The sequence below is a fragment of the Bicyclus anynana genome, chromosome 1, assembly GCF_947172395.1.
Source record: "Bicyclus anynana chromosome 1, ilBicAnyn1.1, whole genome shotgun sequence".
Classification (NCBI taxonomy): Eukaryota; Metazoa; Arthropoda; class Insecta; order Lepidoptera; family Nymphalidae; genus Bicyclus; species Bicyclus anynana.
Window position 1 is genome coordinate 7,596,676 of NC_069083.1, and position 25,984 is coordinate 7,622,659.

Here is a 25,984-nt window from a genome sequence, read left to right on the forward strand (position 1 = left end):
CGTAAACTGCGGCGTATTGTGTCCAGTGAGGAGAAACAGATGCATAATACATGAAGATGCGATTTTCCCGATGCGCGTGTGTGGAACGCAAAAATTGCATTGCAGGTGTTCGCTCGGCCGTGACTATTTGTCTATCATACCTAAGTTTATCTCGGACTTTCTTACAGAGAAAGAAGACAAATTGAAAATTGTCACCAACACTTGAGTACTAACTGTGTTCCATAACTTACATAAAGTTTAACGTTTTAACGCAAACGTTTCTTACCGAGGTCATGAAAATGTTAAAAAGTTTTGATAGGGAAGTTTTAATTTCACTGAACGAGTTAACGATTCTAATTTTTAACTCGCACTAGGGATTGGATGCTTACATGCATCCAAATAAAAAAATTCTGAAACATGATACCTGAGTTTGTTTCATGAAATTCTATATCCATTACATGTTAACTATGGCAAATGAGACGTGAAGGTCGAATTTGTTTACCGTACCACAAACCTAGCATTTGACGTTATGTATTCGGGGCAGTCACCGCTGCTAAAACTGGAAATCCGCAGGTTGAATCGCAATAACATGTATTCGTATCACACACAGTTGAAGATGACGTCAGCCAAAGGTCGCGCGTATCGCCACAGAGCGCGGGCGCGCAGATCACTAGTGTGATCGTACCACTCGAAACGTTCAGTCCAGGATGAAACTAACAATAGCTTTACTGCTCTGTGCAGCAGTGTGCCAAGCTGATGACATAGCTTCAGCTGCAGGGCAAATCTTCCAAAACATCTTGCCTGGCTTAATCAAGAACTCTGTCACCGGTCAGGATGGTAACACCGGAGCGAACACGCTCCAGCAAATCGGGACCGTAGTAGGCGGTGTTGTGGACTATGCGAAGAAAAAGAGCTATGAAGATCTCCTACGTCAAGTACAGGATCAAACGTCCGATGATGACCTGCTCCGTGTCGGTGAGGAAATGTTCAATGCGGATATTAACAATGCCATCAACTATATCCAGGTCAATTTGCAAGGCAAAACCTCTGCTATGTCTCGGAATGATGAAGCGCAAACGAAGTAAGTATTGTCTTAATACGTAAATATCTACAAAACTACAAATACTAAGTAGTAAATAGTAAGTATAAATAGGTAAGTTATCGCCTATTATTAAGTAAAAAAAAATATTGAAGCATTTTAATAACTAAGAATTATAGGCATTTAAAAATTTAATTAACAATAGATAGTACTAGGTAGGTAGGTAAGTAGGTAGACATTTGGATAATGATTATATTTGGATACGAATTAATTAACGATAAATTGAAATAAATAGGTATTTAGGTATAACTAATTTTTATTAAAGTAAAAATCACATTTAATTTTCAAAATTTTCCAGTACCTAAGTCAGTATTTAAATTGAAACACATTATGATAAATGTCTATTTTTCGTAGCCTACTGTCGGTTCCTGACAATGTATGGAACGGACCAACAATCCGACCGATGGTGGCACTTTTTGATAATTACCACAAGAACGTAATTAGACCGGAATTCGTGACGCCAAGTGTAAGTACATACCTACTTGATTTTTTACAAAAAGTATATTTTGTTGTTTGATCCATACTTGCGAGGAGGTAATATTTTAGTTTTGTATTTTACACTTTCACGCCTGAGCTACCAAACCGATATAATTTTTTTTACTAATGGTCCGCTACATAACCAGCAAGTAACTATATTTTATCTCCATAAGTACTTGTATTGATAATCCAGCTTTCCATTTGTAAAAAAAAAATCGGTCCAGTAGTTTCTTTCCTATTCAATGCAAACAAACAACCAATAAAATCTTTTCTCTTTATAATATTGATGTAGTGAGTGTATGTGAGTAGGTATCAGCGGCGAAGAGTCAATATGCCCCGATTTCGCACGGGTTACCTTATAAAAATCATACAAAATACATACAAATTCATTATTGTAATAAATATATATGACCTATGGATATATGAGAAACCGGAGTTTATATCAAGCGGTATGCATTTTCTTTTCTTTGGGACGGCTTATCTTCGTCAAAATTTCATCCTTCGCCACTGCTAGGTATAAATGGTGGATGAAATCATCACAGCATAGAATTTTAAACAAGTTAAATATTTTATTATTCTTTTAATTAAATTCGCTAATGAATTAAAATATTGCAGGAAGAAACCGAGGTGATCACGTATATCAACACAATCCTGGCCACAGGGCCGATTAGGAGCCTGATGACGTTCTTAGTCAGCAAAGGTGAGCAACACGTGTGACTAATAAAGTGAACTTATCTATGAACTCATGCACTTGTTTTGATCATTAAAGACACTATCAGCTAAAGGTTCTCGTATGCTCTGCAGTGTATCGCAGCGAAATGCATTGCAAAATTGCAAAGAGAAAAACTGCGACGTGGGTTCGTTAAGCTGTTCCCGTTTATGTCCCGAATTTGATTAGGTACTTACTAGAGTTGGAAATAGTAAATGGGAATAATTTACTATGTACCTACCTACAAAGATGACACTAATGTTTAAAAAAATCTTTGTTAGGAAATGCATATTTTGGAACAATTCTGGTTAAATACTTCGATGTTGTAACTTGTTTGGTTTGAATTTTGTATCCTTTTCTTCCACCCTAACTAAATAGATCTTAGCCTTGGTCATCAAAATAATTTACCACTTCCATTGACTCAATACGGGGCAGACTTCACACAGAGAATACAGGTTTCCTCACGATGTTTTCCTTCACCGTTTGAGACACGTGATATTTCATTTCGTAAAATGCACACAACTGAAAAGTTGGAGGTGCATGCCCCGGACCGGATTCGAACCCACACCCTCCGGAATCGGAGATACGTACATAATGTTTATTTCTACTTTCAATTAAGGTCTCACACAAATGAACGAGTACAACGAGCAAGTGGAATTGTTGAAAAAGATCTGGTTTACAAAGTACGCGCGCCACTGGACCGGCTTGTGCAAATGCAGTTGCGCTTTCGAAAACGTCTTTATGGCCGAGCTCAAGTCTAATGACGTTCTGGGTGCGTACCATTTTATTTACCGATCGAGATATCACTATTGATAAGTCCGACAAATTAAGTATATTCAATATTGTAAAAAGGTAAAGATTGTGGTTGGATTGTAATGTAATCTCTTGATTTACTGAACCTATTTTGAAAGTTCTTTTACCACTAGATAGCCACGTTATTTGTGAGTGTCATAGGCTATATTTTATCCTGGTTTTCTCACGGGAACTTGAAATGCGCGGGTGAAACCGCGAAGTGACAGCTTGTGTTTAATATAATGATAGCCAACGATTTTAAACTATTAGTTAAGTCACGTGCCTACTAAATTTACCCCAATAGGTGATCCGAATTTAGCTACTCCACAGAGCGCACACATGCACAATTTTGTGTTTCGTCGTCATCATGAGCTTGAGTCTCCTCTCAGAATGAGAGGGATAAGGCCAATAGTCCACCACGCTGGCCCAATGCGGATTGGCAGACTTCACACACGCAAAGAATTAAGATAATTCTCTGGTATGCAGGTTTCCTCACGATGTTTTCCTTCACCGATTGAGACACGTGATATTTAATTTTTTAAAATGCACATAACTGAAAAGTTGGAGATGCATGCCCCGGAACGGATTCGAACCCACACCCTCCGGAATCGGAGGCAGAGGTCATATCCACTGGGCTATCACGGCTATTTTTTTTTTTACTTACATTATATTAATTTTGTGTTTACTTACATTATATATTTATGTATATATAGTTTTTACACTTCCTAAACATAGAACTCGACATTGCAGACAATATTTCGGTATTATTTGTTTAAATAACAAGGTATCGTTGTTTATTAAAATTAAGATAATGGTATAAAATCTTTGAAGACAGCGCACATTTATTTCCAAAGTATTAGTCGCTGTGGGTTACCGCATACCATGTTTAAAGGTATGCGGTAACCTACAAGGTAAAGGTTAACCTAACGTCTATATATCAATGTACCCTATCTAACTCATGAAAGTTACTCTATTTGATATAACCAACCACCATACGTAGCTATTCTGTCATGGTTTAGATATTCATTTATAATGAAGAAAGTGAAAGTTGTAGGGCTTCTCTTTCAATAGGTACTCGTACATATTTAAACATTAAACTCCATCTATTTATGAGCATAAGTAGGACATGAGCACCTAAACTTTAGTGAGACAACGATGCACACGCATTGTTATATTGCCTTCCAAACTTACTCTAAGCATAGAATACATAATATGGCTTGGCAACTTCGTTCGTAACCCTCCCAATGTTACGCGCGGGCCGAAGGGCGTGAAGCGATAAATGAAAAACCCACGACTGATGCACGTCACTTCCCCGCATGCATGATTTCACATCCGCGCAGTCTCATGATACGCAGTCCCATGATATGCGGACGACAGGGGGAACCCTGTCGTCCGCATATCATGGGAGTGTTATTAACGAACTTCCCGACTATAGCGCAAGTATACTTACTCTGTTGTCTATAGGAAAAATATTCAAGTGTTCATGATTTTAGCTAATTTTGTTCTGTTATCTGTATAGGCATGCACAGCTGGCTGTTCTTCGCTAAACGCGAGCAAGATCGCAAAGCTAACTATTTGGGATACATCGACAAGCTTGACCTATCTGGAGTAAGTAAATATTTTGTTATTCAATACGTTCAATAGTGACAATATCACGTATATTCAGGCTACCTTAGGCCACGTCCAGCTACCTACCCACCGTCAGGTGAAAACGTGGTCATGCTCGAGCCTAAACCTTTTCTACCTACTCGTAAAAAACTTCATATGTGGGTGATGTTAATGACCATCCCTGTGCGGTCATTATCATTAACATGGATAGTCGTTACAGATTTAATTTATCTGCCTAAGCCCGCCAACACACACTGCGCAACGTAGTTGATCTAAAAATCCAAATCCACTCTCTTCTAATAAGCCATTCGAATATACTGTTGACAACATAACTCTTTTCTTTTTCAGAAAGGGTTGATCCTAAAGCAACACTCAGTGCTAAGTGACACGAAAGACGCGCCTGAAGTCAACATGTTCGTGGGCACTTCCCCTGAATTGGAGACAGCTCTATACACTCTCTGCTTCATGGCTCGCCCGGACCGCCCCTGCAAGCTACGATACAACAACGTGGCGTTTACTGTTCAAACCAAGACGTTGAAGGCTGATAACTTACTCGTTATCGACACCGCTTATCCGACATTTTAAGTTTTACGTTAATTAGAGCTACTGGTGTTTCTTATCTATGCTAAGATTAGGGTTGCCACCTACCGTGAGGTATAGAGTTATTATTTATACCTAGTTAGAATAACTATTTATAGACTCTTAGGTATTATTTCCTTCTTTTCGGTGTTTGCCAAGATATATGTGTCTTGTGCTAAATTTTATTTTGTAATGTATACTTTAGGCGTCCTTATGTCCAGTTTTCGACTATAGTAAACTGCTACATATTGTAGCACGTGGTATGTATATTGTTGCAGTCACAAAAGTTACGCAAGTAACAAAGGGCTTTAAACTTTTTGTCTAGAAGATGGGATAATTGACCTCCAAATATCTCAGTAACATGACCCCTTGGGATACCATGCAACTTGACATTGTTCGTCTGTTTTCTCTACATATACGGTTCTTTAGTCCAATCGAAACTCGATCGTCAAGTATATCAAAAGCTTTGACCTATACCTACTACTGTGACTTGACATATAAGTACTAACAGAGTAACTTAGATAAAGGCTTGAAAAATGGTAGCTATTTACTCAAACTGTCGCATCTTTCCTATAAAAAAGGTGGTAACCCTAATATAAGCAAAGATCATTTACTGTTCAGCCTGTAACTTCTTAAGTTACATTATCACAACAATGTCTCTCTAAATAAAAACAATATTCTCAATTAGTACCTAAATACTTGTTATTTTTTAAATAAATGTAGTAACAAAATACGATAAGCTAGTTTTCTTATCTGAATACCTAAATTACGAAGAATCAATGTGTACGTAAATAAAAACATTATATGTATTTGAAATTCGTTTATTGTCTAGCAAGATGGCACAGTACATGTAAGGTTATCTAAAGTTAAACAACAAGTTGGCTTAAAAACATCAATAAAATGATAAAAGTTTAAAAATACTTCCAAATGAGGTTATATAATCGCAATACATTCGGTTCTAAAATCTATACTAACTAGAATAGAACGGGCGGCAAATAAATACTTACTACTAAACGTGTAAAAACATCGTTCTAACAATCAAACGATCTTAAAGTTAATCTCTAACTACTTTTAAATCGATGTTTACAACAAAATACAGTGTAAACTTCATGTAACGTCACTCGATTTAACGACAAACTCGCTAAAGCGTCGACTTCACATGGCTTTGATTGATTTAGCTTACTTTCGATACCATGATACATGCTATATAGCCTTACACCCAGTTTCTATAACGACAATCTATACTTATAATAAAACTGGTCGAATTCTATATAATAATTCGCAATTTCAGATTTTTTTTACTTATACCATTTGTAACACCAAACATGGCATAACGGACGCCATTGAGAATCTATACTTATAATAGAAATTCTGTACATTTTGTACATTCTGTACATTGAAGATATCATGAAAATTTTTGTTGGGGAGCATTATACAATCGATACTGAAGCTAAACATATTTTTTTTCGATTTTTTGTCTGTCCGTCTGTGTTTTTTGTTATTCGGGCATCACGCTGAAACTACTGAATAAATCCAAAAGAAACTTGGCATGGTTTAAGACTATAATACGGAGAAGGTTATAGGATCCTTTTTATTGCGAAAATAAAATAAGAAGGGGGTGAAATAGGAAGTTGAAAGTTTGTATGAAAAGTTACATAGTTACATTTTTAAGAGTTAGTTTTTTATATTTTTTTCATAAATCATAAAAAATATAATCATACGAAATCTAATGGGATTCTAAATTTTTTTAAATTCAAAATCTAAAGTGGTGAAATTTTTTTTTAATTCAAACTCTAAAGTGGTGGTCTAAATGGTGGTGGTTTGAAAGTTTAAATCAATTTCCACGCGGACGAAGTCGCGGGTGTCCGCTAGTTAACTAATAAAAAGCAAAAACCTCGCAGCTGTCTTCGTTTTTCTGTCGCTTTACTATCCTAGCCCGTAATAAACTCGACTGTGGGCATCATAAAAAAAAACTTTCTAAGAAATTCTTTATTTTGTTTACAAATACGAATTGCACGTGTAGGTACTCGATTGTTGACCATGACTAATAAGTTAAAGTCGACGTTATCATATTCTTAGTTGCTCACAAACTTTCAAATAGTAAATATGGCTAGAAAAAGGAAATCACTGTGTATTGACGAAAAAGTTTTACTCGTACATTTTTCTTGTCTCCATATAACGACCACTCTCTATATCACCATACAATGTACAGTCCCTTCAGTGTCGTTATATAGTGTTTACACTGTATTTATAAAAAAACGCCAAGGCAAGATCATGGCATTACCTTAATAAATAAGTCTTAGTTAATAAAGGATATGTTGCAATAATTATTTACAATTATTATACATTTATTAAATACAGGGTATTTTTTGAAATGGGCATTATGAGCTGACTAATAAGTAGGTATAGCTGTACATTTCGTTTTTAAAAATATAAAAAAAAAAACTACTCATAGAAATATCACGAAATCTTTTTTTTACAGAAATTTAACTTGATAAAACTGCACCACATGATTAATAAGATTTATTTTAAAAATTAAAATATTTAATATATAAAAAAACTTAACCGTAGTCAGTTATGTTAGAGAAGTGCACAAAATAAAACGAGGTTTGGTTTTTCGAAATCAGTTCGATTAATTCTTAAAAACTTACACTTAGTAACTAAACAATTATCATACCAATGCGTTTATTTTAACAATTAAATCGACAAATATCTGACTTATCGACTATATAGTTATGGCGAACATAATATAAATACTGTGCTTGATTTCCTTAAGATCCTATCAGGTAAAATCCGGCCGCTCAGAAATCGCATTTCTGACAAGTCGTCATCAAATGGGCAAACATATTCAATTACAATTGCTTCTCATTATTTTGTATCATCACTACAAAGACAAACAGTTACATTGCCCAATCGATCACGACCCGTCAGAAACGCAATCTCTGAGCGTCCGGACTTTACAATACGTCACGTATTATTTTTTTAGGAAATACACTTGACTAGAATCTTAGAACACGAATACTTTGAGAGTTCTTAGTAATAGACACACAAGACACAAGCTTCGTTAGCGCTAGTCGAGCATGGCTGGAACAACTCACAGTCAATGTCGAACAAAAGTTTTAATCAGACTTTTTTATCCATGATCCCAACTCTACACGGTGCTCGTTATTAATGGATAAAACGCAAATGGTAACCACCTAATTATCTAAAACTAATTTGAATAGTTTTGGAAAAATTCCATCCGTAAAAACTATAACTTGGTCACAAGATTTTAAAAATTTTTGTTGAAACGCCACAGATCACAAAATGACCGATTTTAATTATCGCCAAGAGTATAATTTCTTTGGCCCATGGACCTATAATTTTGCCTTACTACTTTAAAAATGTAATGTTTTGCTTTTGATCCATTATAAAACAAGGACCCTGCTATATGAAAACAAGTCACATGTTACGCGAATTAATAATTCTATGCCACATTTTCATCAAAGTTTTGTATAATCACACACACACACAAATAAGTTCTTAAATATACAAATTATAAAAACTTTTCTCGACAATTGCATTAACAACAGGTGGTGTAAAATTTATATCTATACATTTTTAATTATTAAACATACATAGATCTTTCAATTGAGATTGGCATGTATAGAACCTATCCCTACATGTTACTAGTATGTTATAAATGCTAAGGTTTATGTTTGAATGTCTTCTTTGAAATTTGTAAATTAATAGTTTCACAATGCATGTATTTTCATATAAAAACACCTCAGAGTGCATTGATATAAATCGAGAAAATGTACCAGAAATACTACGCTTACAAATTTAAGATAGATAATGAGTTGGCCTAAGCTTTCGCGTTTTGTAAGACGAAACGAAATAATGTACCACGCATTTTGTAGGACGTTGTGGCTGTTAAATTGTATAACTATTAATCAAGCAACAGTAAAAAAAACGGTTTATTTACTGGTAACTCAGTTAGCTACCAGCATCAAGAATTTTTGTACTTAAATAAAAAAGTTGATTGTCTCATCGAGATGAAGCTACTCACGAAAAATTAAGTTGATAGTAATCAGTTGTACAAAATGTTTTGCGGATCTCTGACTATTGCAGGTAATATAAGAAATAAATTAGCTTAATTGAAATTGCGTGGTACATCTCGTTTCGATGCTCAGAAATTTTCATTTCTTGGTAACTCAGTTAACTACCACAATCAAGAATTTTTGCAAATAATAAGTTTATCGATCGATCAATTGTACAAAATGTTCTGCGGATTCCTGACTATTACAGGTAATATGTGAAATAAATTAGCTTAAACAACTAATAATAATACAATTACATATGTACATAAACTCATAATGACTTCGCTAATATTATTTCTAGTAAGATATAAAATCTGAATTTATATATATTTCTATAAAATGGCACCTAAAAATTACCTAACAATAAAAAAATCCAAAATAATTGAACAATAAAAACAATCAACTATATAACAAAAAAAAACGTTATTAACTTATCTACAACTCTTATTCAAACGAAATACGAGCCATATTCGTGTGGCATAACACCGCGTCGTGGGTAGAAGGTGTGGGTTAAGGAATAATTGAGAAGATTCCTAATGTTCGAAGTGTAGATATCGGCGAAGCGGAACAATCGCCTCGAAAAATACGTAGGATTGTGGTATGTACGGAAAACGCTACCGAACTGAGGGTTGAATACTGCTTTTGTGGCATTTCTGAAAAAGACGCAAGCTTTTATTAAACGCAAGCTTTTAGGAAGTCTTATTATAATGTTAATGATTATATAAATGATAAAAAAGCATGATGTTAAACTGCATTATACGACTGTGTGCTTAGTTCTAGAAAAGTTTCTAAAATGGTGGTAAACAAAAAAAATAAACCTTGGCTGAGTTTGTCGTTGTTTGTTTGGAACTTTCGTAACTTTAATTTTAAGTTTTCGACTGTTATTACCACCATTAGATTAAATTAAATTATGACATAAATTATTAATGTTTCAAAAGTGCATGTAAACTAAGTCTAATTGAAATAAATAAATTTTGAGTTTTCAAGACAGTCGTGATTCGACTCGAAGATTCGTGATTTATTGATCTTTTTTTCATCCAATAAATTTTCAATAACTGTCCCAGATTAGTCAATAATAGGCAGATAGAGCGCTCGGAACACGACGGTGTCGTACACGTCACAAATACAAAATTCAAAAACGAATATATTCTCGAGTCAGTACGACACGATACGTCGCATTAGTAATTTTCAATATTATTAAAGAAAAATGGCGACTTTGTTTTTAAATATTTTAAAAACTGTTTACAAAAACTAAAGAAATATGATGGAGTATTTTTTTTTTGGTAATTATTATATTAATTTCATCGATCTCTTATTAAAAAGTGTGGATGCACAATCAGCGACCAAAAACGTCCCCACTCAATGAGTGCCAAGCACAACTTCTTGGCACTCAATTTTAGTAGTAGCTTTTGCAAATTCAACCTTAAGCAAAATTATCAAGGTTGAATTTTCTCTGATTATGGGACATTATTGAATATCGGACTTTAGGTAAAATTTTCTTTACCAATAATTCTAAAACTGTCAAAACTTCAATTCAAGTAGTCGCATTCAACCTTAAACTCAATTCTCAAAGTTGAATTTGCTCTAAATTTGGGATTTTATTGAATATTGGACTATATTTAAAGGCCTTCAGGTATAATTTTCTTTATCAATAAATTTTAAAACTGTCAAAGCAAAAATTAGCCAGTTTTTAAAGTGAAATTTTCTACATGATTGTGCGTCCTTTTATTATAAGAGGTCAATGTCCAGATCCCATAATTTGGATTCCAAAAGCATCCTAGGTTTGATGGCTTAGGTCTTTTGGTGCATCCTAAGGTTTCACATACCTGAGGTAGTCCCTTTCTGTCATCCATCCAGATATGACTTCTATTGCCTCTGGTTCCTTGTAATCCTGATGGTCTTCAATGAGCTGAGTCAGCATTTGAAGCCAATTCGCGTTTTCTTTAAACGAAGGCGTGTTCAAAGTGTTTATCTCGTGCTGGAAATTATAACATTTGTGTTGTTATAAGTATATTCATAACTAACCGAACCGCACACCCGCGTAGTTCCCGTTCCCGTGGAAATATGGGAACACAACACTGCCTATGACATTTATGAATAACGTGTATCACTATACTTAAACCATAGTCAATGTGCGCTGTTTACCAACGAACAAATTAAAAATGAGGGTATAAGTTGCTAGTCATTTAACCATTCATTAATAAATATAATTAACTTGTTCTTAAATTAATAAAAATAAATATGCTCAGAACAATTACATATACTTAATATATATTGAATAATATTTTATAAAAAAAAAATACAATACATAATTTAATATAAATAAGTTTTGTAATGACATGCGTTTTCTACCTTCATTTCTAATTTGTTTGTTAAGTATATAAATACAAATTAACCAAAATGATAAAGTCCCTCTACGAAAATCCTGTAATTTTACCAGATTTGCTTATTTTTCATTAAAAGAAACTGTCAAACTGATCTGATCAGACTACGCAATTGGGTTTGAATCCTGGGTTTCAGCACCTTATAACCTATATAAGGTGCTGAGTTTTGCTTTCTTCTAAGAAATTTTTAGTTAAAATTCTTTCGGAGATCCCGAAATCCCGGAGTTAGCGAACTGGGTTAAGCCGTCTGTCCCAGTAATTATCATTAACATTTGACAGTGGTACGAGTAGCTAATGAATATAATCATTATCACCCTAAGCCCGCCAACCCACAATATTAGCGGCGTGTTGGGAAGCTAAGCTCCATATCTCCTCTCATCACAGCCAGACCTCACGTCTGGCTGTGATGCTGGCATGATGATGATGATGATGATGGATGATGGTGATGGTGATGGTGATGGTGATGGTGATGATGGTGATCGTGATGGTGGTGGTGATGATGGTGATCGTGATGATGATGATTCGAAGTGCACCGTAAGCTCGTTGATAATGGCGCCCGTTCGCCAGCCGTGCTCGAGTGTGACGTCGGCGAGGTCGCTGTAGGGATGGTCGCCGAAGTACAGCACTTGGTGGCCGCTCCAGCCCGTAAGGTCCTGCAGCTGCTTTACTGTACCCTGCACATAAAGATATATGGCTAAAGTTCTTTATATAAATAAAATTATTTTATTTATATGAAGTTAAACTTATTGTGATCAATTGTTATTAATTATTATATATCTACAACAACATTATGAAGAGGAAAAAATTGTATTTTTTGTAAACTCAACACTACTGGACAGATTTCAAAAATTCTTTCATCAATAGAAAACTACATTATGAGGGGTAAATTTTATTATTCCCGTATTCCCACGGGAATGGGACCACCAACAACAACAACGGATGAAACCGCGAGGTTCTGCTAGTATTGCAGAAATTGGAAATATGACAGGAGATTATGTCTGTTTTGATTCTTTGAGTGTTGATAATATAATTTTACTTCCCGCTAGCACTAGGAATAATTTCACTCCGTTTTCCGAAAGTCAGGTTTTCATCGGATTTCCTTCCCATTCAGGACAGCTTTCTAACTATGCTGAGTATTTTTACGAAGGTGTTTAGTCTGTCTGCCTGTATGTGTAAGTTTGGTGCTCTTTTATTTGCTGCCTATTTCATTCAAATCGGTAAAGCCAGCGTTTCCAAAACTTTATTCTACTGTGACCCGGTGTAAATTTCATACTCGTCCTTCGTGACCCACTTAAGTTTTTGGACCCATAATACCTACAATCCGCCCATTGAGCGATCATTATTGTCACGTTAGTCAAGAAATAAAATCGACCATCTCCTAGTACTAATTTAAAGTCGCAGCATTGCCTTCATAATGCTGCGACTACTAATTTTTTTGGCGACCCGGTGCCGGGTCGTAACCCACCTGATAGGAAACTCTGGGTTAAGCCATTCAAAAGTTATAAGAAGGTTACAAAAATTGTACAAAATTAAAATATGTATATAGCAATAAAATTTATAAGTAACACTAATAGGATTATTTTACATTCCAGCGTTCCAAATCTTAGGTGTAGATAGATTTCTAATTCTTAAGTCAATAAAATGTTTACCTCACCTCATAGTAGATGGTGCCTTTCTCCAAAGCGGTGACTTTCTCCCAAATGTGCGTGTTGGCGGTTTTGTCGAACACGCGGATCGGACGAGACACCTCCGTGAAGAACTTCGGCTTGTTCGCGTTCACGATCACTACGTCGAAGAAATCCCGCCAGTCAGGGCCCACCAACATTTCCATGCCCGCGTTACTGGAATTAATAACATTATTACATTATTTTGAGTTCCATTTTTAGGTTATAAATAAGGCACTAATTAGTTTATCTCATTAGGTTCATAATTTGGTTATTAAAATCAATTAAAAAATTATCCACACTATAGGTTAATAAAAATATACCTATGTTATTTAATATGGATATTTTCTAAAATACGTGAATTAAGGAATACATGGTAATATGGTGCTTTTACCTTACTGTTTGAAAATTGTTTCTTTTTATTATGGTAAAAAAAATATCGAAGTAAAGATGGCAACATATTAATGAAAAACATCACAAAAATATTAGCCATGGTTTTGGAGATTACCGTTTACTCTTTACCTGAGCGAAAATCTTTCCAGGGTGACTACTTACGACATTAATTGAATTCTATCAACTAAATAATTTAGCCATAGAGCCAATATATCAGTATAAAAAAGGTATAAAATAGGTACATACTACTTGAGTATATTATTTTTAAAAGTCAATGCTTTACCCAATTGGTACTGACGTAGATGGAGGTCAGTCAAGACATTTAATTTATGATAATTACTACATTTCAAGCATATCTAACATACATTAAGTACTGGCATTGGCAACTAACATGAACGAATACACAATTTTAATATTTTTGCCATTCTTCAAAGCGGAAATCTGTTGTTTAAATTAAACATGATGAATATATAGATTTATATACGTTTACTTTAATAATTAAAAAAAAAAACAGAAACTGAATTAAGCCTATACTAGTACCTTAAGTGGCCTAGTATATAAAAGGAAAAGGTCACTCATTACGGACTCTCCGAAATCGCTTGACGTACAAAAATGAAATTTGACAAGAAAGTAGTTTATAGTTAGTAGATGTTCGCTAAGAAAAGAATTTTGCGATAGGGCCGGATTAAGGAGGTCTAAGGGCGGACGAAGTCGCGGGTGTCCGCTAGTATAGCATATTTGTTTATGCTAGTCGTACATTGAATATTGAATGACAAATTAGATGTTTATAAGTCTATTTAAAGACTTGATGAAAGCGTTAGCTATTATTGGCAGGTAATGATTACGTGTTAATTTATTAATAGAAGTATGTTACGTACATGTATTACAATTCAACTTCGCAAGTATGTAAACAAATCTAGCGGTGCAATTGTCGTCATCAAACTGATTTGACTGACACGTTTGAATTATTTCAGTTTGATCGAATGCTTTAAATTATCATCATCATTAGCAGCCGATGGACGTCCACTGCTGGACTCTTGCATGGACAAAACACAAGTCTAGAGCCGCCAGCGTCCAGCGGCTCTCTTCAACCTGATTGATGTCCTTGGTCCACCTAGTGGAGGGTCGACCGACACTGTGCTTTCCGGTGCGGGAGCACCATTTCAGCACATTCGGACCCCAACATCCATCGGCTCTTCGAACTATGTGGCCTGCCCTTTACCATTTTAGCTTCACGACTCGTTGAGCTATGTCAGTGACTTTGGTTCGTCTGCGGATCTCCTCATTTCTGATTGACTTTGACCACAGATAGTTTATGCTTTAAATAAGGAACAAAAAATAATTACTATCAGCACTAAACACAATGGTCAGCCGCCTGTTCCACTCCGCTCCCCGTAACTTCGGTCCACCTAATGGGAGGTTGGGGTTAGGGTTGGACCCCAATTCAAGTACCTTACGACCCCAACATCCATCGGATCTTAGAACTATGTGCTCCACCTATTGTCAGTTCAAACAAAAAAATACTTACACAAAATGAAACGGGCTGTTAGTGACCAAGAACAGCTTTTTGTCGTTTTCTTGCAAAAGTTGAAAGTATTTTTTTAAATCCACATTTGGTCTTATGTATTCCTCCAAATTTTGTGCGACAATCTTGTGCATTATTGGATGGCAACTTTGTACTGAGTTCTGCAAGGATGGAGAAATTAAACACATTGGAATAAATGTGTCCTTGTTGCCATATTGTTAAAATATCCGCCCAGTAAAAAGAAAAAACACAAGTTTTCATAGATCTACCTTTCAAACTTCTAGCTAGCTTCAAAATTTATTTAAATTTTATTTGTTAAAAAGTTCAGTTATAAAAATTAATTACTTTAGACATGCTTTTTAAACAAAACCAATAGTCCCCTATGAGTAAGTAAATGAACTTGGCATGGGTATAAACTGGGTGGGGAACGAATTTGAGTCCGGAAGTGAATTTTTATGTATACATACTCGTAATTTTCAAATTTTTTGACTGATAAAAAGAACATTGTGAATGTTTAAAAATTCCTCTTTTCACTCACCTTAACATCTAAAAACAATATTTCTGGGTGATAGTCGATGTGATTTTTAATGAAGAATTCCGCAACATTACACAGTAAGCCCATTTCCGGCACAGAAAACAAATCTGCGAGGTGTACCATTTTCGCTCGGTTTGCCTGAAAAAAAAAAACAATGTAACTCAATAAAAAATAAAAAATCATGATAATCATCGTAGCTCATCAAACTTGCCGCATTCATTCAGTGATGGGACTATATGGCTTCGCATTATGCGGTCCTAGGTCTATGAAATATATAAACCTTTTTATGTCCAAGAAATTCATTATCTGTCTAATCTATACTAATATTATAAAGCTGAAGAGTTTGTTTGATTGAACGCGCTAATCTCTGGAACTACTGGTCCGATTTCAGTGTTAGATAGCCTATTTATCGAGGAAGGCTATAGGCTGTATATTATTCCTGTATTCCTACGGGAACGGGAAACACGCGGGTGAAACCGCGCGGCGTCAGCTAGTCTATGATAATAATATAACACGAGTCGAGTCAACAGTGGTCTTGCTGCCCTTTAAAAATAGGTAAGATCATTCGATTACGCCTATGTTTCTTGTATCTATGTATGTATTTTGTACTAATGAGTAATTATCCGATTTGAAGATTTCAACTGGACAAATTCCATTAATTATTGAATAGATTATTAATCGCAGTATACTAATAGAATAGACTAAGTAATTATTATCAACAAACATAAATTATTTAACTATAGTCTGGAAAAGCACATAGGCTACTTTCTATACCAATATTCCCACAGGAACATTGTCAACGCAGGTAGGTAAAAACGCAGGCCACAGATAGTATCTATCAAGTAACACTCGTGAATAGATCCGCATGAAATGTACAGTATTCTTCAAATAACTTACTTTACAAACAGCAAGGAGAAAGACTACAATGTTGCTCTAAAGTCTAAACTATGCTTTAGCTACCTACCCGCGAAAATTATACTTTTGAAAATTTATAAATACTGTAGCTTTCTAGTGACAAAAAAAAAAACAAAATAGGTTCAGTAGATCCAGAGATTACTCCTACAAAACCACAAAGTTTACCTATAAAATACTAGCTGACGACGCGCGGTTTTACCTGCGTGGTTCCCGTTTCCGTAGGTATACGGGGATAATATATAGATTATAGCCTTCCTTGATAAATAGGCTTATCTAACACTGAAAGAATTTTTCATAACGGACCAGTACCTAGTTTCTAAGATTAGCGTGTTCAAACAAACAAACTCTTCAGCTTTATAATATTAATATAGAATATAGATAGTATATATTTGATATAAATTATTAGATTGGTATCGTGAAGTTATGTACGATACCAATCTAATAATCTGCATCACCTGATGCAGACAATCGATCCAGGAGAGCCATATGCGATGCATTATTTACTGTCGTTATGTAGTTACTGTCACGTCTTGTCACACAGACCTTGTAGTATACTCGTATAGCTCGTAGGTACATCCACTGGGGGGTCGCGCAAATGAATGATTGCTTACAAGTGCTCTCATTACTGCTACAATAGCATACCTACACAATTAGGCTACATTGCACATCTACGGCAGCATATAGCTATCAATTTCTATGTTTACCTACTTCTCTATCTACTAAGCATTTTTTATTCATTGACATCTTAAAAATTATCTACTACTTCCTAATGTTATGTGACAAATAACTTAAAAGTTCCTCTTTAGTCCAGTTTTTGGTTGCAGATTTGGATCACAAATCCTGGGTTCGAGTCCTATTTATTACCGGGGCAGCTTGGTGGGCCTAAGCTTCCTTTATATAGTTATACTAGCGGACGCTCGCGACATCGTCCGCGTAAAAATCGATATAAACTTTCAACCCCTATTTCACATCTTTCTATTGCTCAACGGTTTACAGTAGCTATCTTGTAATTGGGCTTGATTAATTTATATTGATAAGAACTTTACGTCTAGATGGGTCAACACAAACAAAGAAGGGGGAATGATGTATGCGAGTATGCGGTTGAAGTAGTATTTTTAAAATTGGTTTGGTTGATTGTATCGAGGTACTAATCAATAGACAATAACGTCGTAGTTTAAGGAAATAATAAAAAAAAATACAACCAACAAAATTCAAAATTCAAGCCGTTTAAATTTTTCAAAAAGATTTTGAAAAGATTTTCAGTTCTTTCAGAAACGGCTTTAATTAACACAGCACTACCTTGGTACCGCCTTCAAACTGATCGCACTGAGAAACTGAGAAGGTAGCACATACAATGTTATTTTTCGCTTTTTAGTTTAGTAAAAACATTTTTATAATTTTTATTTAACATTTTATAAACAAACCATACATAATTAAAAATAAATAAATTATTAAACAACATGCATTTTCTACCTTCGTTTTCATTTCTTTGTTGGTAAGCAGTACTGATCAAGAAAAGCTGTGGTATAGGTAATTTACCCTGTACCCGACGTACTATACTGTATACTGTACTATACTGTTTACTGTACTATACTGTAGGTAAGTTACCTTACCTACAGTATAGTATTTTTAAATCTATAGAACATAAATACTCACTTTATGTGCTCTTGTATCACCTTCCACATATGCAATGGGGATGATTCTATTCCTATATATTTTAAGAATTTCATCTGTTGATACAGGCGTCAGTCCTCTGTATATAGCACCAAATTGTATTTGAAGGAAGGAGTCCAACTTTAGAAGCAAACCCTTTTCAATGTCATAGTGCAAACCACGTACCGCAAAATCTGGTTTGTATTCCAATTTTGCGATTTCTGATGGATACTGTAGAAATATAAATAATTATTAATATACACAATAACTTTAAGTAACATGTTGCAGTAGAAATCTTCTTAATCAAGCAACAGGCATGTTATAAGACTCTAACACCTGTGTTTCAAATTTTTGCACTGACATCCTCGTGTAGTTTAAAAACTGGTCTGGGAATGCACGTACATCTTTGAAGTAGGTTTGGAAAAGCCTTTTGTCTTGAAGAGGATGAATCCAGTGTCTTTTCTTTGTTTTGAATTTTAGACGAGATAGGTAATCAATATTTATAAGTTCTTCCACATCCATTCCACGAAGGATGTAGACTACTTAGTCGTTAATTGGCTGAAAAAATATTCTGGCTGCCACAGCCAGGCTGCCTAGTGCCCAAATGTATGCCTTTGTCAAAAGATTTAAGGTCAGCTTGAAGTTGTTTTCTCTGCAACATGTACTCAGTAACTACATAGTGAAACCATAGAATGTTTACATATTTGTCTCTAAATTAGTGTTTTTCAGATAGTGTGGGTACAAGTGACAGTCACCTGTATGATGTTCATAATACATACTATTATCATGAATCGCAGCAAACTTTCAAGAGTGAAATGAACTGTCACCTGCACCATCCTAAAAGAAACAAACTAATCACTATAGTCAACAACAAATAATAATTACCTAGTAAAAAAAGTATACATTGTTTTTTCACTTAATAAATTTGGAATACATTCTTGTGTAGGTACACAAGGATCTATCCTGTACAAATATGGTGTTGGGCATTGACCTTACTTACCTTATATTTATCCAATAGCATGTCCCTGCCCAGATTATACAATAAATGCTCCAAGGTAGGTTTGTAATGTGCCAAAGTATAATCATAATCAAAACCATACACTTTAACTTCTGAAAGATCCAGTTCATTACAGGCAAACACTCCCTGTGGGTTGACATCTTGAGGCAGCTTCTTTGCTATTAATCAATTAATAAATTCATACTAAATTTTACATAAGAATGAAAAATCAAAACAATCAGAACTTGAGTATAAAACCATTACTTCATCTAGCAAACCAAGTTTCAGCTTTCATCATTAGCTGTTTAATAGTTTCTATAATCTTTAAAAAAATACATTAAATATTATAATTAATTCTTCTTATGAAGTCAAACTGTACAATGTAGTAAAGAGAGTAATTAAAAAGTTTTATTAACTACATTATTAGTTATAGTAATAAATATTGCAAGAAATTCAAAATCCAAAATAAACTTACATCTACATTTCAATTTCGTACGACAGTATGCTTCTTTTAACAGTTCACGAGTAGAGAAATTCCTTGATGTTATATCACAGCTGTTATTTAATTTTTTTCGTGATAAACTGCGATTATATTTTAAAATACCTCCTATTGACTTACACAAAGTCATTTTTATTCTTTTAAAACTAAAAAATCTAAATATTTTATTTATGTGAACATGACGTATTCAAAAGATTTGTATAAAAAATACAATTAAATTTATATGTCCACTAAAACTAGTTAATATTGTTGCATAATTTGACGATTTGTAAAGTATCCATTTTCATTTATCACTCTAACACGTGCACATCCCATCAATTTATTTTAGCGACTGGACCACAGACTTCAAAATTCATAATTGTCAATGTCATTAACTCGATTCAATGTCTGAGTTGTGACATATTTCTATAGCCCATAGATAAGTCTCAAAACCAAGTCCCGTAGACGCGGCGCTTGCCTAGAGTTTGGCTAATGAAAGTAGAGACTGAAATCGCCCGCCAAATTTAAAAAATCATATAAACAAATTAAAGTTACCTTATCTTGCAGAAACAAATAATCAGCATAAATATAGTGTGCACCACTTTATGCACCACTCCAACGACACATACGACGTGAAAAATTCGATGGTGGACTGCTGGTCACATGAAGATATGTAATTAAATTTTAATAATATTTATCATTATTATATTATAACACAAATATATTAATAGTTGTGACCAATACTCCCGTTCCCCTCGAATTATTCGGAAAATACCATGTTAGGACTTAGGAGTGGCTACTAAAATCTATAATAAATACAAAACTCTAGCAGGCGGGAATCGAACCACTACCTAGCGGTGATGAGTCTCGCCTCTTTATCATTGAATTGTAGCGGTTTTTAAACATTGTAACTTTAAAAATCTTTTCATTTCTTCTCAATTGAAATTCAATCAGAATTTAAGCTTTCAGTTATAATCGATAATGATTATTTCATCTACTTAAGGAACACGTTTGCAAATATCAATCAGTAGGTAACATTAACAAAAAAATACATTTAAAAATTGAGTATTATTTTATTATAAATGAGTAGGTGCTATATGTATTTTTTTAAAGAAAATACAGAGTAGGTAAATTATATGTCATAAAAGGTATTTGTACGGAACTCTTTAACCGACGAACACGCTTTTGTAATCGTATGAAACATCGATTCTTGACAGTTTTTATAATCGCATTAGATCGTTGATCACAAACTTTGATAGAAAAATAACGTCTAGAGGCAGATCCTTATGTGATTAGTCTAAGTTTGATATACCGGAGCGGAGAATCGGAGACAACAAGTATATAATAAACACCTGTAAAACCTACGTCAAAATCGATACAGAATAGATCTCGCGCTCCAAATATCTACCCCAAAAATATAGCATTAAATGTACTGTAGTAAAATTTGCATATACCTACTCGTAGGTGTTTACTAAATAAAAACATGAAAAAATGGTAACTAAATGAAGCTGAAAAAAGAAAATTTATCACCTATATAAATTATTTTGAAACATTAAAGTGCGCTAATTTTATATCTGAGGGTAAGCACTACCAATATAATTTTTGCTACGGTATCTAAAGTTATGAGTAACTATTTCTACATCTTTGTTTCCAAGTTTAAGTTTGCAGTCGTTGCCAACACGAGTAACATAACATAAAGTGTAAATTGCTATCTCTAATTCGGGTGATGTTCCAATGAACATTGTGTCAACGGGCTTATCCACTCCTTGCTGATTGAAATGCATTTTAATTACAGCTCCTTTCTGAAAATCAAGATTATTGTTTTAAGTTTTTAAATTAAAAATCACGCACCTGTATGTTTATAATCTACTTATCTTCTTAAGATAAAACAAATTATACTATACATTAATGGCATTAAGACTATGTTATTAAAAGGTACGATATCGTCTGATATTATATAACATAACGATAGTCCAGCGGCGAGGATTGAATCCATCACCCCTCGGTGTTGACTATTTATCATTTCATCAATATAATTGCTTAATAATTATCAAATTCTAAATTAATAATTTACAGATTTCTTACATCATTAAACTCGACATATTTTAAGTAACCCAAATAATTAATTCGATTAGCTACTTCTTCTTTGGAGAAATATAGCCAGTTATGCAATCCTGTAATAAAATAAACATATTTTAATTTCCATAATTTTTGGATTATACATATTAATATGAATATTGATTGAGTACCTGAGACTTCTCCATTTTTGAGCTCTGACACAAATATATGTTCGAATCCAGAGCTACTAATTTTACCTTTACCTCTGGAATACAAACCAAACCAAATTTGCTTCAGAAAATCTCTTTGTTGTTTAGGATCTGGTGAAACGTAGCCTTTAACAGAGGAATTGCTTATTTATAATACAAGCCTTACAGTACGATAATTATATTATTTACTTGATTTTTCAAGATGAGCTTTTTTACCTTTGTCTTTTAAAAAGTTCATTAAATGACGAATTACACTCGTAGCCATTATTGCATCTATGAAGTTGTTTTCTTCAGTTCTTTCCTAAAATAATTTAACATCCATTACAAAATGCCTCTTTTTATTGTTTCGTAAAGTAGGTACAATGTTCATACACAATACATGGCTAGCTAAGAAACGTCATAACAAATTCATTACGGCCTCCCAATCTCTTGTAACTATTTAAGAAAGACAAATCTTGGAATCTTAATTTGACCGAATTCCCGGTCTTCGATTACGATGAAATTTTGCACATGCTCTGAGTTCTGATGACAATACATGATTAGCAAAGAAATGTTAATACAAATCCAACACGGTGGCTTCCCCAAGATGCCAGACTGGCTGTTTGAAATCTATCTATTTACTAAAGCTGTCAGGAATACGAAAAAAATAGTCACGTGACATAAGCCCAATTTTTAGTGCGTGCTAAAAGCGTGTTTTTTTGTTTTTAAATTATTTAGAGTTGTTGTGTTTTTAACTATTTAAAGTTATATAAATATGTTTTAGCCAAAACACGTGTCGGCCATGATGGTTTATATTTTATATTTCAACAGTTTCATGACGTCACTAACAAATCACTTACAAACGGAGCGTTTGACAAAAATATTAGCTAACAACTATTTTGACGTTTAATATATCAAGTAACATTGGGACGTCACAAAATGGACGTCAGCGTTTTTGACGTCTGGATTTTTTTTTTTAAAATACATGATTATTAAATTAAATTTTATAAGGAAACTTTTATTAATCAATATCGATATATTTCGGACCTTTATTCCATGTACTATGCGTATTACCTACTTACTTGGGGTGTAACGTGCTCGTTAATTAAGGTATCCCTTTCATAGTTGTCTAATAGCGGCAAAAACTGCTGAACTGTCGGAATATTCCATACGTCTGGCGAAATAACAAGTAATCTGCAAACAAACATAATTGATTTGACACAATGTAAGCGAAATACCCATGTAATATTCATGAATAGATAGTTTGGTGTATAGGTATTATCACAGAATAGTATTAAGTATAATGTTTTTAAAGATGAAGCTCTCATTAGTTTCATAATTTAGAGAAAACAGCAAATTACTTACGGTGATGGAGCTTTATCGTCCTTAGACTGTGATGTAGTTTTTGTTTGATAATTGACTGTTATATATCTAGCTGCATTATTAACATCTTTTCGCAGAAGCTCTTCACTGACAGTTTGTAATTCCGTATCGGTTGGTTCGTTTGAGTTTGTAACTTGATTGTTATTCGCTAAAGAGCTGGGTAAAACAGGACTTGATGGACGATTGTTGAATTGATTTCGATTTGAGTATGACGGCTTACTAGAGGTTCTTGGAGTAGTTATAGTCGTAAGAGGTACACCAGAATTAGGATTTTTTGGGCCTGATGCGACAGAGCTAAAGCTAAGTGGTTTAGGAGTATTTCCTGGAGATTGAGTTGCTTTTGAACTTGGAATTTGGTTATCTTTCTGTCCGTTTAAAATAGAACTGTAACTTGGACGAGATGTCGTTCCAGAAGGTGATTTACTATCATAAAAATTAATAAGATCTTTCACTTTTCCTGCGTTTTGATTATTTTCTTGTTTCATGGATGGAAAATTGGGTGCGACATAATCTCTTTTAGGTGCAGTAGATGGCATTGGAGTTGTCCACGCATTTCCTTGTTTTTGTGTTGATCCTACTGGTTTTAATGTAGGCCACTGAGGAGCTACATAATCTCTTTTAGGCGAATTCGGTGATGTGGGATTAGTCACTAAAGCTGTAGGCTTAGACGGTGTTGATGATGTAGGACTGTTTGTACTCCGTTGAGGGGCGACATAATCCCTCTTACCAGATGATTGTGGTTTTGTCGTAATGGCCGAATTAACATTAACGTTAGGACTGGGGTTCGCCGATGGCAAACTTGGAAATTGGGCTGCATAATCATTTTTTAAATTAGGTGCAACGCCGCCAGCTTCATGTAGTAAAAAATCACTGCTAGGATTATATCGTTTAGGATGACCTGTAATTTGATAATATTAATAATAAAGTTCCACTCTTTAATGTAAATAATAAAGCAGTATCTACGGTATTTATGAATAGGACAACTAGCCTAAATGATGATCAAACATTTTTTGTTTGTTAATATTGTAGACGTCGGCAAAAAATGTAAGCATACAATATTTTTGTCAAACATTTTCGAATGGCTTCGTGTGCAAATAAAGCTAATAGATGGGTAACTCATGACTACAACGTACCTACTGATTGATACGATCTATAAAGAGAAAAAAAAATAAGGAAAATGATCATCAACCGAAGAACTTACCGTTATACCTACAATATGTGTAGGTAGGTAGTAGGTACATTTAATAGCTAAACAGTGTAAACATGCATCGCGTTGATGATAAATAATAAATTATTAACTAACAGACGCAGACCATGTCGTCTGCGTGAAACTTCCTTACCGTTAAACTACTGAGCTGAAGCTGGTAGTTTTGACTAGGTGTAAATATGGCAGTTCATTATAATCCTTTATTACTAACTAACTAGCCGATAACCGCGACATCGTCCGCGAAAGTCTGAGTCGCGTGACATGTACCTACGGTCAGCCAGTGCCCTCCCATCAAAAATGTGCACGTATGCATTGCGTTATTTTGTACCGGAGTTATTTAAAAACTGGGGTAGATATCTCGTAATCATATTCATTAAAAGCAAACTTAATTTTAACCAATAACTCAGCATACGCAACGGAAGTTTCCAAAAGGAAATTTATCCCTTGATGCTTGAATTAACTGTACTGTGATATATAGCTTGTAACACTCACAAAATGTGGCTTTCAATTAGAAAAATAAATTTCAAAATCAGTTCAGTCTAACCAGAACCCGATATGTCACAGATACACAAAATTATCCATTTTTACAAATTTATATTATGAGTATAGAAAAAATATATAGATAATGTTACTCCTGCCATAAACATACCTGAATACCAAGTTAAATTATTTATTTTTAATCTAATAAAAATAAAATAGTAGAGACTAATTATTTATATTTCATTTATTTCTTATTTTGAAGAAAATAAAAAATATGAAATGCCTAAAAAATATTTATGTATGCAGTATTGCAAATATTGGCGCCATCGACAAAACTTTTAACTTACATTAACAGTATACGTAATCACGACTTATTATGCTTACAAATTAAAATAAGTCCTTGACTTATAACATCTGTAATCGGAACTTTGATAAAACTCTGTTGGTCTAAGAGAATTATTAAAAATATAACTTACTTGTGCCTATATCCAGAAGAAATATTATAGTGAATATTAATAATTTGTTACTTTCCATAGTTCACTTTCGAATAATTTCACTTTAAAGTTTAAGAGTCACTACCTAACAATATTAAAAGTTGTGTATATGTCTTAATTTGTTTACTTTTTGTAAAACATGAACTATACGTTGGTTTAATACGATGTTTTGCTATGTACAAAACAATAAATTAATTTACTCTTTGGTACAAAATCGTACATGCGAATGAAAATGAACGCCTGTTGCCGACCAATCATTCTTTAACATAAGCGTAAAGAATGACCTCAATCTTACGTCAATGGCCAGA

The 25,984-nt window shown here is 34.1% G+C and overlaps 3 protein-coding genes across 3 annotated transcripts; 1 reads left to right on the forward strand and 2 right to left on the reverse strand.

The window, feature by feature from the left end:
• Nucleotides 1-623: 623 nt before the first annotated feature.
• On the forward strand, nucleotides 624-5,976 carry LOC112052888 (endoribonuclease CG2145). Its single transcript, XM_024092126.2, has 6 exons — nucleotides 624-1,060; nucleotides 1,433-1,544; nucleotides 2,171-2,255; nucleotides 2,884-3,036; nucleotides 4,576-4,664; nucleotides 5,013-5,976. Exons 1-6 carry the CDS (start codon nucleotides 687-689, stop codon nucleotides 5,247-5,249), a joined length of 1,050 nt encoding a protein of 349 aa, XP_023947894.2. The 5' UTR covers nucleotides 624-686; the 3' UTR covers nucleotides 5,250-5,976.
• A 67-nt stretch (nucleotides 5,977-6,043) lies between these two features.
• Nucleotides 6,044-20,792, reverse strand: LOC112052884 (5'-nucleotidase domain-containing protein 3). Its single transcript, XM_024092123.2, has 9 exons — nucleotides 19,864-20,792; nucleotides 19,392-19,567; nucleotides 18,395-18,622; nucleotides 15,827-15,961; nucleotides 15,292-15,449; nucleotides 13,361-13,547; nucleotides 12,240-12,380; nucleotides 11,149-11,300; nucleotides 6,044-9,975 (listed from the first exon to the last, which is right to left on the reverse strand). Exons 1-9 carry the CDS (start codon nucleotides 20,015-20,017, stop codon nucleotides 9,771-9,773), a joined length of 1,536 nt encoding a protein of 511 aa, XP_023947891.2. The 5' UTR covers nucleotides 20,018-20,792; the 3' UTR covers nucleotides 6,044-9,770.
• Nucleotides 20,793-20,919: 127 nt separating this feature from the next.
• On the reverse strand, nucleotides 20,920-25,984 carry LOC112052883 (endoribonuclease CG2145). The gene is made up of 7 exons (XM_024092121.2): nucleotides 25,659-25,984; nucleotides 23,478-24,393; nucleotides 23,195-23,306; nucleotides 22,350-22,434; nucleotides 22,116-22,259; nucleotides 21,952-22,040; nucleotides 20,920-21,668 (listed from the first exon to the last, which is right to left on the reverse strand). The coding sequence occupies exons 1-7, from the start codon at nucleotides 25,714-25,716 to the stop codon at nucleotides 21,435-21,437; spliced, it is 1,638 nt and encodes a 545-aa protein (XP_023947889.2). The 5' UTR covers nucleotides 25,717-25,984; the 3' UTR covers nucleotides 20,920-21,434.